Source organism: Neoarius graeffei, chromosome 28 (assembly GCF_027579695.1).
Source record: "Neoarius graeffei isolate fNeoGra1 chromosome 28, fNeoGra1.pri, whole genome shotgun sequence".
In the NCBI taxonomy this organism is placed as follows: domain Eukaryota; kingdom Metazoa; phylum Chordata; class Actinopteri; order Siluriformes; family Ariidae; genus Neoarius; species Neoarius graeffei.
Window position 1 is genome coordinate 42,023,714 of NC_083596.1, and position 13,495 is coordinate 42,037,208.

Sequence of the window (13,495 nt, forward strand, 5' to 3'; positions counted from 1 at the left end):
ATGGTGCATCATGAAGAGGAGAATCAGACAAAGGCATTGCCCACGGACTGTTGAGCAGCTGAAGTCTTGTATCAAGCAAGAATGGACAAAAATTCCAAATGCAAACCTGCAACAATTCGTATCCTCAGATCCCATACGATTAAAAAGTGTTATTAAAAGGAAAGATGTGACACAATGAAAATAATGCTTTTATCCCAACTTTTTTGAGTGTGTTGCAGGCATCAAATTCTAACTTTGTTTATATTTACAAAATACAATTCAGTTGGTCAGTAAAACTATTGAAAATGTTTTCTTTGTACTTTTGTCAGTTAAATAAAGGGTCACATGAATGAACAAGTCACAGATTTTTGTTTTTATTGCAGTTTGGAAAATATATCAACTTTTATGGAAATAGGGTTTATAGTAGTAGTTCTACTACCAGTATTGTTTCTTACTCCCACTACTAGTGGTGTTGTCGTCTTCTTCTCATCTCGTCTCATTATCTGTAGCCGCTTTATCCTGTTCTACAGGGTCGCAGGCAAGCTGGAGCCTATCCCAGCTGACTACGGGCGAAAGGCGGGGTACACCCTGGACAAGTCGCCAGGTCATCACAGGGCTGACACATAGACACAGACAACCATTCACACTCACATTCACACCTACGGTCAATTTAGAGTCACCAGTTAACCTAACCTGCATGTCTTTGGACTGTGGGGGAAACCGGAGCACCCGGAGGAAACCCACGCGGACACGGGGAGAACATGCAAACTCCGCACAGAAAGGCCCTCGCCGGCCACGGGGCTCGAACCCGGACCTTCTTGCTGTGAGGCGACAGTGCTAACCACTACACCACCGTGCCGCCCACTTGTCTTATTATTATTAGTCGTAGTACTGTTTGTCTAGAATGTGTATTATCAAGATCAACATTTCCTGAAATAGGTATATATTAAAATATGCTGATTTTAAACAAACACATAAGTAAATAAATATTATTTCTCTATTCTTCCGGTATATTTAACATAAAAAAAAAATCTAGCGTTCGTCTGTGTAATGTTACAGATTATGCCAGCAGGTGATGCTGTAGGCAGACTCGTGATTTATTGAGAAACGACTGAATAATCGATACTTAAATCAATGCCATATTTACAGCTTAAAATATTTCTATATAAAACATTTCTACACTTTTCACTGTCTTATGAATTTCTCTAAATAATCACCTTCATCATCTGATTCCTTGGCTAATTGCAAACAAATTAGGAATTTGAACCATTTTGCTCCACCCACTTATCTTTTGGGCTAATTTGAATAATTTACAAAACCTGTTTGCGTTAATCCTAGGATTTTCACAGATCTTCAAAACATGGCTATAACAATTCTCAGTAAATTCTGATCACACAGCAATAAAGTCATACAAACCCAATTAATTTTGTTTAGTGGACCGAAAGCTACTGAATTCGAATCACAGACTTCCAATTTTATGAGTTTTTTTAAAAAAAATAAATAGAACAATTAATGAATTTAGGGCCACGTGGCCCTAAATTCTCCGCTATTTTTTCCTGCTTCACCATGACCCAATACAAGATGCATGATGTAGTATCACGTGGTGCGCTTTCCCCATTTGCGCAAAGCATTGTGGGATACAAATTTGAAACAGGAGAGAACAACGGAGTGTGCAAATGAAACGTCAAAGACCGACAACAGTAACGGAACGCGAGAAGAAAAGACGTTGTGTTATATATGAAGGACCTCGGTGTGATCAGCTGTTCGTTTAGCGACAGAATGATGGAACTGTCAATGCACGCTCAAAGGGAAACCTGTAGATGGCAGTAATGCAACACTGTGGATGCCAGCTGCCGTAAAACTCAAAAGAAGACGACGACTACAATGACTCAGGTAAGCATGTGCACATGGACTTCCTCTGTCTTCTTGACTGCGCAAAGTGAACGATTTCATGCACATTATTTGCTCAGAAATCCCGTCAAATTAAATAACTTCCCAGCCACATAATGACCTTTCTTTTTAAGATATTACAAACATATCACAATGACCAAATTTCAAAGGGAACTAAATTTCACTGATTTTATGAAATTGAAAGGCCGTCTACTTTTAAAGTGATGTTTAGGAAAAGATTCAGGAGATGTCCACAAATGTATGGGCGTGGTCATCAATAGGGGGCGCTGTACAGCTAATATTTCAATTTCTTCCATCCGAACAAGCTGAAATTTGGTATACTTATGTACTTTTGTGATTATCTACAACTGGATTTCTAAGGCTGATTTGAAAATCTGAGAAACATTGGCCAATCAGCTTTCGCCAAGCGTTTTTCAGGGTTGGAACTGAGCTATCGCCACGGAACCTACAGTGGTATGCAAAAGTTTGGGCACCCCTGGTCAAAATTGCTGTTGCTGTGAACAGTTAAGCAAGTTGAAGATGAAATGATCTCCAAAAGGCATAAAGTTAAAGACGACTCATTCCCTTTATAGTTTAAGCAAAAACAATTTTTTATTTTCATCTTTTACATTTTCAAAATGACAAAAAAGGAAAAGGGCCCGAAGCAAAAGTTTGGGCACCCTGCATGGTCAGTACTTAGTACCACCCATTTTGGCAAGTATCACAGCTTGTAAACACTTTTTGTAGCCAGCTAATAATCTTTCAGTTCTTAACTGGGGAATTTTCACACATTCGTCCTTGCAAAAGGCTTCCAGTTCTACAAGTTTCTTGGGCTGTCTTGCATGCACTGCTCTTTTGAGATCGATCCACAGATTTTCAATGATGTTTAGGTCAGGGGACTGTGAGGGCCAGGGCAAAACCTTCAGCTTGGGGCTCTTGAGGTATTCCATTGTAGATTTTGAGGTGTGTTTTGGATTATTGTCTTATTGTAGGACCCATTCTCTCTTTAACTTCAACTTTTTTACAGATGGTGTGATGTTTGCTTCCAGAATTTGCTGGTATTTATTTGAATCCATGCTTCCGTTGACCAATGAAATGTGCCCTGTGCCACTGGCTGCAACACAACCCCAAAGCATGATCGATCCACACCCATGCTTCAGAGTTGGAGAGGTGTTCTTTTCCTGGAATTTGGCACCTTTTTTCTCCAAACATACCTTTGCACATTGTGGCCAAAAAGTTCTATTTTGATTTCATCAGTCCACAGGACTTGTTTCCAAAATGCATCAGGCTTATTTAGATGTTCATTTGCAAACTTCAGACGCTGAATTTTGTGGCCTGGATGCAGGAAAGGTTTTCTTCTGATGACTCTCCCATGAAGGTCATATTTGTTCAGGTGTCGCTGCATAGCAGAACAGTGCACCACCACTCCAGGGTCTGCTAAATCTTTCTGAAGGTCTTTTGCAGTCAAACGGGGTTTTATTTGCCTTTCTAGCAATCCAACAAGCAGTTCTTTCAGAAAGTTTTCTTCATCTTCCAGACCTCACCTTAATCTGTTAACTGCCATTTCTTAATAACATTACGATCTGAGGAAACGGCTACCTGAAAACACTTTGCTATGTTCTTGTAGCCTTCTCCTGCTTTGTGTGCATCGATTATTTTATTATTCAGAATGCGAGCGAGTTGCTTAGAGGAGCCCATGGCTGTTGATTTTAGAGACAAGTTTGAGGAGTCAGAGAATTTATACAGCTTTGAAATCTGCATCATCTGACCTTTCCTAACGAAGAATTTGAACAAGCCACAGCTCAATAAGCTAATTAAGGTCTGGAACCTTGGTAAAAGTTACCAGAGAACTCAAATGTATCGGGGTGCCCAAACTTTCGCATGCTGTTCCTTTTCTTTTTTTCACTCCCCAGTTGTACAAAACAAAAGTAATACACAAATCTTGCAGAAAACGCTGAAAAGAAATGTCTCGTCTTTACCTTTATGCCTTCCGGTGACCACACGTGGCACCAATTCTAGTCTTGCGGTCGTATCGAACGATTGTGACGACAATTCGTGCAGAAATATCTACTTGCAATGGAATCAAATGTGTTACGGGCGTTTATTAAAAAAAAAAAATCCAGTGTGACGTCTTTAATGCACCATCACACTCGAATGCAGTGAACGCAAGGCAACACATTTTATTTAAAAGGCCTAAATGGCATTAAAGTACAGCATATACTGTATAAATACTGGTGATTCCAGAGACAGTCCGTGCTGAATAACATTATATCAGTCTTTCCTTTACGTACAATACATTCATGGTGTTTTTCTCTGTGAAATATCATCCTCCATGATCCAGGAGAGTAGGAGTAACTTACAAGGCTGCTACAATAATAATAATAATAATAATAATAATAATAATAATAAAAGCCTTTAATTGGAATATGTTAGTGCTATCATGTTCGAGTACTCCAACTCAATGTAATCAATGAAGAAAGAAAAAAAATAATAATAATACAAAATAAAAACCTCTCCCAGTACATACAGTAGCTAATTGTTTTAGTGTTTTCAGTCATGGAATTCAGCACATAACACCTTGTACTGAACAGCTTACATTCCCTGGATATACAAATTCCTTTACTTTTATTCAAATAAATAAATAAATAATAATAATAATAATAATAATAATACAACATTCAGCTATGAGTCAAAGCCGGTTACTACAGGAGTAGTACGCAGTATGCATGTGTTCAGCACCAGGTAGGGTTCTTTATCCCGTCGATAGCTGCGTGCAGTAATCGGACACGTCCCATCAGAATCCATTAGTGTTATCCTTAATGAGTGTGTTTGTTAGTTAATGATTGCTTGTACAGATCAACTGCGTAATGCAAAAGTAATGCATTGCTCGCTAGAAAATTAAAACGCTCCTTTCACAAACAGCCTTCTCAGAAATAAAGCACGACTCGACAAACTGGAACGTGACAATCGATCTGTGTAATTTCGCAGTTAAGCGCTTGGCATCCATCCGGTGAGCACCTCTTCGTTCTGTTCATCATCGCACTCGAGCAGTTCGTGATTGCCAGCTTCTACGCATGAGCTCGGTACACAGCGTGATCAGATGCGGCGCTCCAGCTGAGGTGAAAACGGATACGGGTTCTCCCGCAGTGTTCTGCTTAGTATTTCACCTTCCCTGGAACTTGGACGTTCACGCCGCTGTAGTCCACCATGTACATGGGCCATTGCTAACGAGAGAGAGAGAAAATATACAGTGTTCAGACAGCCTGAGGGTAAAACAAAAAAAAAAAAAAAACATCGTAATTCAAATGCAGCATGGATTTAAACTGTCCGTGTCAAAACGAAGGTTAGCGCATACCATCACTGGAATCTGATTGGTGGAATTGGCAGGGTCTGGTCCTGGAGGCGGGGCAGTTCGACTGTTATCCAGCACTCGTTTTCGTTTGCGTCGATTGACCGCGACTTCACTTCCTTCTGCAAGCAATTGGAAAAAAAAAAGGTACAGAGGGGAACCGTCAGGGCCTTCTAGACCTTCAGAGAAGGTCCAATCATATCAGCGTTTCAAATGTTATACAACCCCGATTCCAAAAAAGTTGGGACAAAGTACAAATTGTCAATAAAAACGGAATGCAATAATTTACAAATCTCAAAAACTGATATTGTATTCACAATAGAACATAGACAACATATCAAATGTCGAAAGTGAGACATTTTGAAATTTCATGACAAATATTGGCTCATTTGAAATTTCATGACAGCAACACATCTCAAAAAAGTTGGGACAGGGGCAATAAGAGGCTGGAAAAGTTAAAGGTACAAAAAAGGAACAGCTGGAGGACCAAATTGCAACTCATTAGGTCAACTGGCAATAGGTCATTAACATGACTGGGTATAAAAAGAGCATCTTGGAGTGGCAGCGGCTCTCAGAAGTAAAGATGGGAAGAGGATCACCAATCCCCCTAATTCTGCACCGACAAATAGTGGAGCAATATCAGAAAGGAGTTCGACAGTGTAAAATTGCAAAGAGTTTGAACATATCATCATCTACAGTCCATAATATCATCAAAAGATTCAGAGAATCTGGAAGAATCTCTGTGCATAAGGGTCAAGGCCGGAAAACCATACTGGGTGCCCGTGATCTTCGGGCCCTTAGACGGCACTGCATCACATACAGGCATGCTTCTGTATTGGAAATCACAAAATGGGCTCAGGAATATTTCCAGAGAACATTATCTGTGAACACAATTCACCGTGCCATCCGCCGTTGCCAGCTAAAACTCTATAGTTCAAAGAAGAAGCCGTATCTAAACATGATCCAGAAGCGCAGACGTCTTCTCTGGGCCAAGGCTCATTTAAAATGGACTGTGGCAAAGTGGAAAACTGTTCTGTGGTCAGACGAATCAAAATTTGAAGTTCTTTATGGAAATCAGGGACGCCGTGTCATTCGGACTAAAGAGGAGAAGGACGACCCAAGTTGTTATCAGCGCTCAGTTCAGAAGCCTGCATCTCTGATGGTATGGGGTTGCATTAGTGCGTGTGGCATGGGCAGCTTACACATCTGGAAAGACACCATCCATGCTGAAAGGTATATCCAGGTTCTAGAGCAACATATGCTCCCATCCAGATGACGTCTCTTTCAGGGAAGACCTTGCATTTTCCAACATGACAATGCCAAACCACATACTGCATCAATTACAGCATCATGGCTGCGTAGAAGAAGGGTCCGGGTACTGAACTGGCCAGCCTGCAGTCCAGATCTTTCACCCATAGAAAACATTTGGCGCATCATAAAACGGAAGATACGACAAAAAAGACCTAAGACAGTTGAGCAACTAGAATCCTACATTAGACAAGAATGGGTTAACATTCCTATCCCTAAACTTGAGCAACTTGTCTCCTCAGTCCCCAGACGTTTACAGACTGTTGTAAAGAGAAAAGGGGATGTCTCACAGTGGTAAACATGGCCTTCTCCCAACTTTTTTGAGATGTGGTGTTGTCATGAAATTTAAAATCACCTAATTTTTCTCTTTAAATGATACATTTTCTCAGTTTAAACATTTGATATGTCATCTATGTTCTATTCTGAATAAAATATGGGATTTTGAAACTTCCACATCATTGCATTCCGTTTTTATTTACAATTTGTACTTTGTCCCAACTTTTTTGGAATCGGGGTTGTATTTAATTTCTTTCTTCTTTCTTAATTTCATTAGAATTATTCTCTTCTACTTCGGCTTCATTTTCTATCAAATTTGCTTCAGAAATGAAAGGGTTACTGTCCTGAAAACATTAAAATAGAGTCATCCAATGAGATTTGTTTGTTGTCTCTAGGCTGCAGGCTTGTAGTACTCGAGTCCGACTCGTGCCCTAATTTTAAGGACTCGTGACTCGACTCAGACTTGAGCAGTGATGACTCAGACTTGGACTCGTGCATTAACTGCATTAGGACTCGGAAAATGGAGACGAGGACTCGGATTTTTTCTTTATTGTCTGGAACATGTCATAATAATTTGGCATAAGATATTTATATCTACATTAATTTTGTACTAATTTCGCGCAAGAGTGTCACACCTGCATGCCTTGGCGCATGCATCAGATAGACTCTCGGGCGCGCTCCGGACAGCTCACGCGCGCCGTAAACGACTCGCACCTGCACAAGATTAAGGCGCAATCAGTGCGCCGATATAAAAAAACTGTGAAAACACACTTACTTTACGAAGTATTGAGTTGCGTTGCTGATGCGTTACTGCGCCTTATTTCCTTGTTTGGGTTCCTGATCCCTGATTTCCTGTTTCTCGTCTTTGATTCTGCCGAGTCTACGGTAGTCTGTTTGTGCCTGGCTGGACCTGTTGCCTGTTTCACTGTTTTACGATTTTGCCTGCCGTTCTGGATTGTTTACCGTCGTCACTTGTATTAATAAACACACTTTCTGCGCTCACATCCGTCTCCCAACCATCTCGGACAGAATACTTTGCACTCCCTGATAAAGAGAAGCACGTTCACCTGTTCATACGTCATGTTCAGGAACAGACTAATGTTAACGGCGCTGAAACAGCCACTGTCAAATGGTGCGGTTGGAGTGTTGGACTCGACTCTAAATTTTTTTTTTTTAATGACTTGGACTTGAACACTGGGGACTCGAGACTGGACTCGGACTCGAGGTTTAGTGACTCGACTACAACACTGCTAGGCTGAGAAGAGTTTCGAGCTGGCTCACTCATTGGTTAGGACTTCACTGCCAGGACAGAAGGCCATGGCAGTGTATGTTTATGTAGGAAGTGACAGATCCAATATGGTCACCAATCAGATTTTGATTTATAGTGGAAGGGACCAAAAACGCATCACCCTCAGCCTTCTCGAAGGCCAACGTGAGCTTAACCATGAATCAAACGCAGCAGTGAAGTCACCTTCCAGCCGGTGTAGCGTTCATCAGTAGGTGTTCGTGAATACTAGTAAAGCGGTCAAGCAAGTAGCACATGCTAAACGACCGAGAAACTATTGCTGTGTTCACACTTAAACCGGTACGAAAGTGGTATAACTGTATCGATACAAAGTATACCGGTACAGTTTAGTGCATCTGTCCACACTAGCGAGAAATGTTTGCGGTTTTCTTTCACGGTAGTTGAAATGCGCGTGCGCGAAATGTTTCCGTGGTTACCGAGTAACTTCCTTCCGAGAATATGGCGGATGAAACAACGTGTGTGTGCTTTTTGTTGTCAGTGTACAGTCTGTATTTCTGGTGGTCACTTATTCAGTCGAATCGTATAAAACGCGCGAGGCAGTTGAGAAAGAAACAAAGAAAACAAATCTCCCTTTCTCCCCCCTCCCTTTTCCCCTCTCCCTCCCTCCCTCCGCTCCATGTAGCTCCACGGTCGTTTTGAGCCATTTTGACGTTTTATTTACAGCTGGAAAGCACGGGCGTATTGTATTGTATGAATAACCTGGAAGACGTAGGAATGGTTCATTGCGCTTGCGCATTATATTTGTATCGATACAGAGCCGCTTCATCTGTCCACACTACAGCGAAGCGCTACAGTACCGATACTGTACCGGTACATATTTCGTACCGATACAGTTATACCGCTACAGTACCGGTATAGTTGCTAGTGTGGACAGGTGTTGCGGTATGAAAGTAGTTTCGTATCGGTACAAAATCCCTAGTGTGGACAGGGTACAAGATTTCTGTCTCCAGACTCTTCTTCCACGCTACAGTATTTTTCACTCAGACTTAATTACTTAGTTACGTTTAAAATCAACGTCGACAGCGATACACAGCGGAGCGACCTGGCACCCTGCTGCTAATCCTTTGCAAAATCCTTTGCCCTGTTGCTTTTTTGGTGTGTCTGGCTAAGGTTTGGCTGAGCTCAAGTCCCAGCTCTAATAGTAATGGTTCGCCAGTGAAAAGGTAGAACACATTCCAAATAATTCTTCCATATTTCTGTTGCTGAATGTACTGGGATAACGGATGCTTAGGCTGCTCAGCTAATCCGCTCACTAGTCATTGTTTTGTGGAACGGAAGAAACTGTGAGCAGCCAGTAAAGTAAAGTAAGCAGGCTAAATGTATTTTGCTAGTCTTAATACTGCGTGAGATTTTTTCTTTTTTTTTGCTTTAATGTAGCATTATCGCTTTGATATCACGTTGTATGAAATGAAATGTCGAGGTTTTGCATGGGATAGTTTTTTTTGGTTTGTTTGTTTGTTTTTTTAATCTCAGCCTCATTCTCCCCAAAAACAATTCCCAAAGAGAGATTTTTGCAGACCTACCTATATAAGTCCCTCTCACGCCAGAATCTGGTCTTCCCAGGCAGTCTCCTGTCCCAGTACTAACCAACTCTTTGAGGTGTATGGGTGCAGCACTGATCTCCGTTTCGATAGCCCTCAGCCTTTCGCCTATACAGCTAGGGTTACAGTGGGGGGCTGGTCCTCTGGTAACCGCAAATTTTTATGACGGTCTTTGGTATGGCCTGACTGCGAGTAGAACTCACGATCTCCTGGTCGAGAAGCGGACACGCTAACCACTAGGCCACTGTTCACCAGCACTGTCTGAAAGAGCGTGTTCAGTACCACGGTGTGCACATCGCTTTCCAATGCCACTCGGCTAGTTTTGAGCGCATATTGCCGACGGACACCGATCTAGAACATTTGGCATTTCAAACACCCTCCCCCAAGCTCAGTATCTCATCTCATTATCCCAGCTGGCTACGGGTGAAAGGCGGGGTACACCCTGGACAAGTCGCCAGGTCATCACAGGGCTGACACATAGGTGGGGTTTACATTAGACCGTATCAGCGGATCATCAGATTAACGTTTTTAAAACGATTAGTGTGCACACAGCAACGCCAATACACGGATACGCTCGGCTCCGCAGGCATCCTGCGCTCCAAATCACTCCGCCCTGAACAGCGAGTGCCCTATGGAGGGTGCGCACTCCGGCCCTGCGCAGCTCACAGAGCGCGCGAGTGAAGCGCACGAGCAGTGATTCGGGACTGAGCCGCTGTGTGTGTGATCTCAGTGCATGTCGGGCATGCGCGTCATTTACCACTTGCAAGTGGAAGGATGGCAAGCCTAAAGACAATCATAACTACACAATGGGCAGTATTTGCATCAGTATTTGCAGTATTTTCATACTTTTATACTCTTTAATGAAAGGTGATGCAAGGCGGAAGTCCGCGCCGTTTTTCAGCAGTCGCATCACATGACCAACGCCAGCGAATCAGGAAGGTGGATGTCACAGTGACGTTGTCCAATGACAACGCCAGCTAGAGCTCAGCACAGCGTATCCGCGTATTCTCAATGTTTACACAGCACCGGACCAGACACGATCTGGATTGAATACGTGGACCCTGGCGGATTCCCGTTTCCCGGCGTTTCCAGGCGTTTTAATGTAAACGGACAGTACATCCGCGAAGAAAACGAGACAGATACGGTCTAATGTAAACTTGGCTATAGACACAGACAACCATTCACACTCTCATTCACACCTACGGTCAATTTAGAGTCACCAGTTAACCTAACCTGCATGTCTTTGGACTGTGGGGGAAACCGGAGCACCCGGAGACACGGAGCTCGAACCCAGGACCTTCTTGCTGTGAGGCGACAGCGCTAACCACTACACCACCGTGCTGCCTAAGCTCAGTATCAGTCTGGACGTTGTTGTACAGCAAGATCCATGCAAGAAAGAGTGCTCACTGAGCTATAAAGACGGCTCTGGAAGGGTGACACGAGCTTCCAAGCTGAGTTCCAGGATCACCGTTTTTCAGCCGAGCCTCCACAAAGATTACCTGGGAGTATTTGTTACATTTACTGCACTGATTTATTTATTTCTCATAATTAAAAAAAAAAAACTTGCGTGAAATAGACCCGCAATCATTTTTAAGAATTACTGGTTGACTAGTAAAAATTAACAGTCGTGCAACACCTAGGATGGAAACATACCTGTACTAGAAGTCTGTGGACAAAGCTGTACGAAAGGCCTAAAGCGCAAAAGAAAAACATATTAGATCACACTACATAGACATATACACTGCACTTCAATGAGACGATCTATACGCACTGTAGAGGTGTTTTGATATTGATAGTGATGTCATCTCGAGCCTGAAGGATCTTCTCTATTCGAATGATGTCGTACGTATTCGGATTCCTGAAAGGAACATCTTCTGGAAGTCCGCACACCTCCAGAGAGTCCGGACTGGCTCGGATCAGCTTGTATGGGACCACGACAGGTCGATCCAGACCTAGAGCTTCTCCTAAACATACAAATGTCATAAGAGTCATAAGCTTGTTTGTACTGTAAGAGTAAATGATACAACTGGATCTGTATACTGACCGTATTTCTTATTGAACAGCTCTTTCACTTGTTCCCTCAATATGACTTTTTCACCCATGCGGTTGATGTCTTCGTCTTCTGCTATACAATAACGAACACATTTTTAGACTCGAGCGTTACGTCACAAATCTAAAGTTTGCTTATGGCGTCACTAAACGCAAACGTGGCTCACGAAACACGACACTCTTACCACTTATCGATGAGTACGCTTTCTTCAATAAAGTGATTCTTCTTGGTGCTAATAAAGAAAAGCAAAGAAAATTCGTTGAGAGCTGAAAACGAAACCGTCTTAAACAAAAACGAACAAACATGCTAGTTATAAGCATTGAAATTGAAATCTTTATTTCGAACGTGTGAACAGCGAACAGTAAAATCAAAACAAAACCAAACAAACTAAATAACCATAATCATAGAAAAAATAAAAAATTAAATAAAATAAAAAGAATATATATATATATAAAAAAACGACTAATTTTAGTATTAATTAACTAATAATAATAATTAAAATGAACTTAAACATGTTCGAACGGCATTCAAGCAAGCCGTGCGAATGCAACCTGGATTGTTTGGGGTTTTTTCAGCACGGATTAAAATGCAACACATTCTTAAAGCTAGACTGCCTTTCAGGTTTTTCAAGTGTCGGTCATAAAAAGAATTTTCCCCGACACCCAATTATTTTTGTTTAGAGGACTGAAAGCTACTGAATTCGAATCGCAGACTTCCAATTTGATTAGGTTTTTTAAAAACAGAACAATTAATGAATTTAGGGCCACATGGCCTTAAATTCTCCGCTACTTTTTCCTGCTTCACCATGACCCAATTCAAGATACTACAATCATGCATCACGTGGTGGGCTTTCCTCGTTCACGCAAGGCATTGTGGGATACAAATTTGAAACAGGAGAGAAAAATAGAGGATGCGAATGAAACGTGAAAGACCGACTACAGTGACGGAAAGCGAGAAGAAAAGACGTTATGTTATATACGAAGGAAAGGAAACGCAGGACCAAACTAATAAATATTGGTGCTCAGCGAGCACCTCGGTGTGATCAGCTGTTCGTTTAGCGACACGATGATGGAACTGTCAGTGCACGCTCAAAGGGAAACCTGTAGATGGCAGTAATGTAACACTGTGGATGCCAGCTGCTGTAAAACCCAAAAGAAGAAGAAAAAGAAGGTAAACCTGCACATGCGCACACACACGGACTTCCTCTGTCTGCTTGACTGAGCGAAGCGAGCGATTTCATGCGCGTTATTTGCTCGGGAATCCTCATCTCATCTCATTATCTCTAGCCGCTTTATCCTTCTACAGGGTCGCAGGCAAGCTGGAGCCTATCCCAGCAGACTACGGGCGAAAGGCGGGGTACACCCTGGACAAGTCGCCAGGTCATCACAGGGCTGATACATAGACACAGACAACCATTCACACTCACATTCACACCTACGCTCAATTTAGAGTCACCAGTTAACCTAACCTGCATGTCTTTGGACTGTGGGGGAAACCAGAGCACCCGGAGGAAACCCACGCGGACACGGGGAGAACATGCAAACTCCACACAGAAAGGCCCTCGCCAGCCACGGGGCTCGAACCCGGACCTTCTTGCTGTGAGGCGACAGCGTTAACCACTACACCACCGTGCTGCCTGCTTGGGAATCCTCTCAAATTAAATAACTTCCCAGCCACAGAACGGCCTGTTTTCTTGAGATATTACAGAAATAAACATATATCACAATGACCAAATTTCAGAGGGAACTAAATTTCACGGCGGCACGGTGGTGTAGTGGTTAGCGCTGTCGCCTCAC

General features: G+C 42.4%; 1 protein-coding gene across 5 annotated transcripts in view; it reads right to left on the bottom strand.

Moving 5' to 3' along the window:
* Positions 1-4,029: 4,029 nt before the first annotated feature.
* The window catches only part of gtf2ird1 (GTF2I repeat domain containing 1), a 66,942-nt gene continuing 57,476 nt past the window's right edge, over positions 4,030-13,495 (bottom strand). For 4 of the 5 annotated variants that reach the window (XM_060912488.1, XM_060912487.1, XM_060912485.1 and 1 more), the window contains 6 exons: positions 11,884-11,931; positions 11,694-11,774; positions 11,421-11,613; positions 11,303-11,340; positions 5,225-5,340; positions 4,030-5,093 (listed from right to left, as the gene is read on the bottom strand). In XM_060912488.1, the coding sequence (XP_060768471.1) occupies positions 5,025-5,093; positions 5,225-5,340; positions 11,303-11,340; positions 11,421-11,613; positions 11,694-11,774; positions 11,884-11,931 (545 nt within the window). In that variant the 3' untranslated portion in view covers positions 4,030-5,024. The remainder of the gene's footprint in view (positions 5,094-5,224; positions 5,341-11,302; positions 11,341-11,420; positions 11,614-11,693; positions 11,775-11,883; positions 11,932-13,495) is intronic. The other variant, XM_060912486.1, reaches the window with a different exon arrangement.